The sequence below is a fragment of the Propithecus coquereli genome, unplaced genomic scaffold (assembly GCF_000956105.1).
Source record: "Propithecus coquereli isolate 6110/MARCELLA unplaced genomic scaffold, Pcoq_1.0 Scaffold197, whole genome shotgun sequence".
Lineage (NCBI taxonomy): Eukaryota > Metazoa > Chordata > Mammalia > Primates > Indriidae > Propithecus > Propithecus coquereli.
The window spans coordinates 2,508,702-2,512,651 of record NW_012144633.1 but is presented as its reverse complement, the minus strand read 5'-3'; the positions used below and the strand labels follow the sequence as shown (position 1 = coordinate 2,512,651).

General features: G+C 44.9%; 1 protein-coding gene across 1 annotated transcript in view; it reads left to right on the top strand.

The window, feature by feature from the left end:
* Nucleotides 1-2,480: 2,480 nt before the first annotated feature.
* The window catches only part of LOC105809587 (myomegalin-like), a 131,033-nt gene continuing 129,563 nt past the window's right edge, over nt 2,481-3,950 (top strand). Inside the window, exon 1 of the mRNA XM_012643426.1 lies at nt 2,481-2,710. Within this exon, the coding sequence (XP_012498880.1) occupies nt 2,481-2,710 (230 nt within the window). The remainder of the gene's footprint in view (nt 2,711-3,950) is intronic.

The following is a 3,950-nucleotide window of genomic DNA, read 5'->3' as shown; positions in this document are numbered from 1 at the left end:
TTGTGTGAACACCATAGTGTACTTACACAAACCTAGATGGTATTGCCTACTACACACCTAGGCTATGTGGTGTAGCCTATTGCTCCTAGGCTACAAATCTGCACACCATGTTACTGTACTGAATATTGTAGGCAATTGTAACACAATGGTAAGTACTGCATATCTAAACATATCTAAACATAGAAAAGGTACAGCAAAAATATAGTCTTATAATCACATGGTACCAACAGTCGTATATGCAGTCTGTCCTTGATCAAAATGTTATGCAGCACATGACTGCATAACATGTGCTGCATATATGTGGAAACATTATGTAAATATATAAATATGTAAATATTTATATGTGTATTTTCCCACTTTCCCCCCTACAGTGGGAGGGTTAGTTTGATACATACTACTCCATCTTGCCTGGAGTTGCAAGTCTCAGTACTTAGCTTTTGGGTTTGCAATAATTTTACTAAATTGTTTATGTGCCTCAACTACAAAAGATATTAATAGTATGTTCTCTTTAAATTTTGGAGTTTGATTCTTTTTCATTTCTGGATTAGATAAAATCTACCACCTGTGTGGGGGTAGAATCAAAGTCTGAGTCTCTGCAATCTAAGGCCATGATCAAAACTTAAATAATTTATAAATCTAGAGTCATGTAATGGAGATTCCTCTTCAGCCTGGGTGTGGATAAACCACCTGAATCCCAAGAGTTTAGCTCTACCACTCAGGGCAGTTGTGTATAGTTGTGCAGGCTTCGGGGGGTGCCATTTGTACAGGTTAAGTGGAATGGTACCCTTTGGAGTTGTGCAATATAGTGGCTGTGATGCCACCATTCTTTTTGGCTTTATAACTAAATTCCTTTGGGGAAAAAAACAAACAAACAAACAAACTACTTAGGGCAACTGATCTGGCATTGCCTAACTATGCCTGATGTGAAATTCACCAGGACATCAAGGAAAACAGCTTTAGTTAAGCAGTGGAATTAGGAGCCTGATTACAGAAAATTAGGAGGTAAAGAATGACTGGGAAGTCAGAAAGTGTAGCTATCAGATGAATACAGTTGGATGTGAAGAGGAGTGAGAGATATAGTGGTTTGTAGAGAGGGAAAAACTTTGTTTTAGTGATGAGGAGATTTAAGCATGTTTAAGGGCTGGGGATGAAGTGATTGGAGAAGGAGAGGTAGAAGATACAAAAACAAGAAGAGATAATTAAAAGTTTCTTGGTAGAGGTGATAAGAGAAAGAGCCCAGATAAGATAGATTGGGAAAAGATAAGGAGAGGTAAAGATACAGATTAAGTTAGGAGGTTTGAAAGAAAGAATGATGAGATACATGAAAATTTCATTTTCTGGAGGCTGCTGGAATCATGATGGGAAAGATCACCTAAAGATATGGTAAAGATGTGGAATTAATGACTGGATGTGATAAATGAGTGAGACAAATAAGTCTCTGACAACTTCCAAGTTTGGGGCTTGGGCAGCTGGATGGATGATAGTGCTGAGGTTAAAAAGAAAAGGACTAGGATGAGTTAGGATGGATTTAGCTTTGTTCACTTTCAGTCAATCGACAATAATGGCTACTGCCTATGAACCTGGAAATCCACAGTACCCGAGTGAAAAGATAAAACTCTTTCCCTTCCAGGCCTTGTGCTTCTGGAATGTTAGCAGAAGCATTCTGCTTTGCTGGATGGAGAACTACTCTCTCTGTTCTTCAAGGACATATGTAAGATATGAGAAATGGGTTTGCAGAATGAACATTTAGTGGAGGATTTATTTGAACTTTTTTTTTTTTTAAAAAGTGAAACATTTTCTTGACTTGTTGGTGGATACCAAGGTATGTATACTTTACTATGAATTCTTCATGAAAAACGGCAATCAGAAATTCTCACCTGAAAGGAAAATTCAGGCTGTGTAGGAGAAAGTTTTCACAATAACCAAAGGGAAAATTGAAAGGAAGGGAAGATTTTAACAGAGAGAAAGAGGGGAAAGGGGAAAGAGGCTAGCCACCGGCCTAGAGTAGTGATTCTGAGGAGATAATAACAGAGAGAAAACTGGATAAACTATAAAAGGATGACTGGTTTTGGGGGAGAAGGAGGACGAACCTGGGAAAATATTGAGAGACTGAGAAAAGGAGAAGCGTATTTGAGGTTAGAAAGGGAGGAAGGTGACATCGGCATGGATAGAAGGAAAAAACAGAGCGGGGTCTGGGAATGAAAAGATCTCTGGGTTGAGATAGGGGGTGGTGAGAATGGGGAGATGAAAGAGGATGAAGGGCGCGGCGGGTGTTTGCGGCAGAGGGACCAAAGCAATCTGGGCGGAGCAGGCGGCAGAGGCAGTCGCGGGGGAGGCCCGTCTCCCCAGATCACCAGCACCGTCGCAGCTGGAGGGGATGCTCTCCGGGCCTGGAGGATGCGCGCTAGCAGTCTGGGAAGCTTGCAGGGAAACGAAGCAGGGATCGTAATTCCACTGGGTGGCCAGGCCCGGGGAAATCCATGAAGAGGAACGACAAGTCCTGCTGCAGCCGCCAATGCCACTTCGGCTGCTGCTGTCGCGCATCTCGCCGGGCTCACCACGCGCCTTACTGGTCCGGGGACGAGGCGCGAGCCCCGCAGTCCCCACGGCAGCCCCCGGGCCGGGAAAGACGGCGCCCAGAGCTGGCCGGGAGCTGGGCGGCGGCGGCCGAGGAGGAAGAAGCGGCCGCGGTGGCCGCGCCCTGGGTGAGGTGAGAGCACGGGCAGCTCCTGCAGCTGGAGCCCCGGAGGCTGCGGACCGCGCTGGGGGTGGCGGCGCGCGGAGCGCCGGGCAGGAGAACCGCGCGGAGGGCTGGGCCTCGGACTGGAGATCTGGACGCCTTGGGAGGGGTCGGCGCCGAGTGACAATTGCTTGGAGAAGGCTGGAGGGCAAGGGAGGTGATGGGGCTCGTGGCGGGGGTGGGAGGAGGAGGAACAGAGGTGAGTTGCCTAGAAATAAAGGCGTGGCACCGGATGGTACCGGACTGAAGCTTGGGCAACCTGGTCTCAACTCCAAGGTCTTTGCTTGATGTGTAGATGTCTGCTGTGATGGTAGAGGTGAGGTTGAAGGCTGTGCCTGCTGGGTTGAGCCAAAGGAGTGATGAACACACGATTCGGAGGGCCATGCTAGGATGAAACATTAGGAATAGTCATGGAAGATAAAGGATCAGAAACGCGCGCGGGTGAAAGAGCACGCACGCAGTGACTTCTGTTACGTCTCTTCTATTTTGGATATTTGTCTCAGATACAGACAGCGGGGTGGGGCTGGTGATGATTCTTCCTAGGCTACCTCTTTCCTGCAGAGCTGCAGCCTTGCCTGTTAGCTGGATGAGGCCGTGCAGGACAAGCTCCACCTAAACTCAGTTCCTTTCTTTGCTTCGGCCTGGAGGGCTGGACAGATAAGGCCCAATTTTCTTCGTGTAGCCTCAGCAAGATGAAAATCTGTCACACGTAAAATTTTCTGGGGAAGAGACAGATGGTACTGCAGACTTTCATGCAATAAGCATGTCCTTATCAAAGCATGTTTAGCTTTTTTATTTCATGGGAAGCCAGTACTCATAAATCAAACCACAAGGCAATAGTGATTTCAGTCTCTAAGCTGCCATTAACTAAGTCGGATCTTAAAAAAGTTACTTTATTTCTCCAGATCTTAGTTTCCTATGCATAAAATTGGAATTTGGATCAAACCAGTACTAATTATAGAACTAAATAGTCATTGGATTTGTATTCTGTATTCAGGTTTCTGCTATATTTGTGAACTAGAAAACTCAGCCTATTCACAGACACTTAATTGTATTTTTTCATAACAATATCCGCTGTTTATATCAGAAAACAGAGTCAAAGACATTCAGTTAACACTGCTTAAAGGAATCACATTTCTATTAAGAAATTCATAATAAATTATTGCTCTTAAGAAGGAATGAATCAAGAAGTATTCATTATTTGATTTTT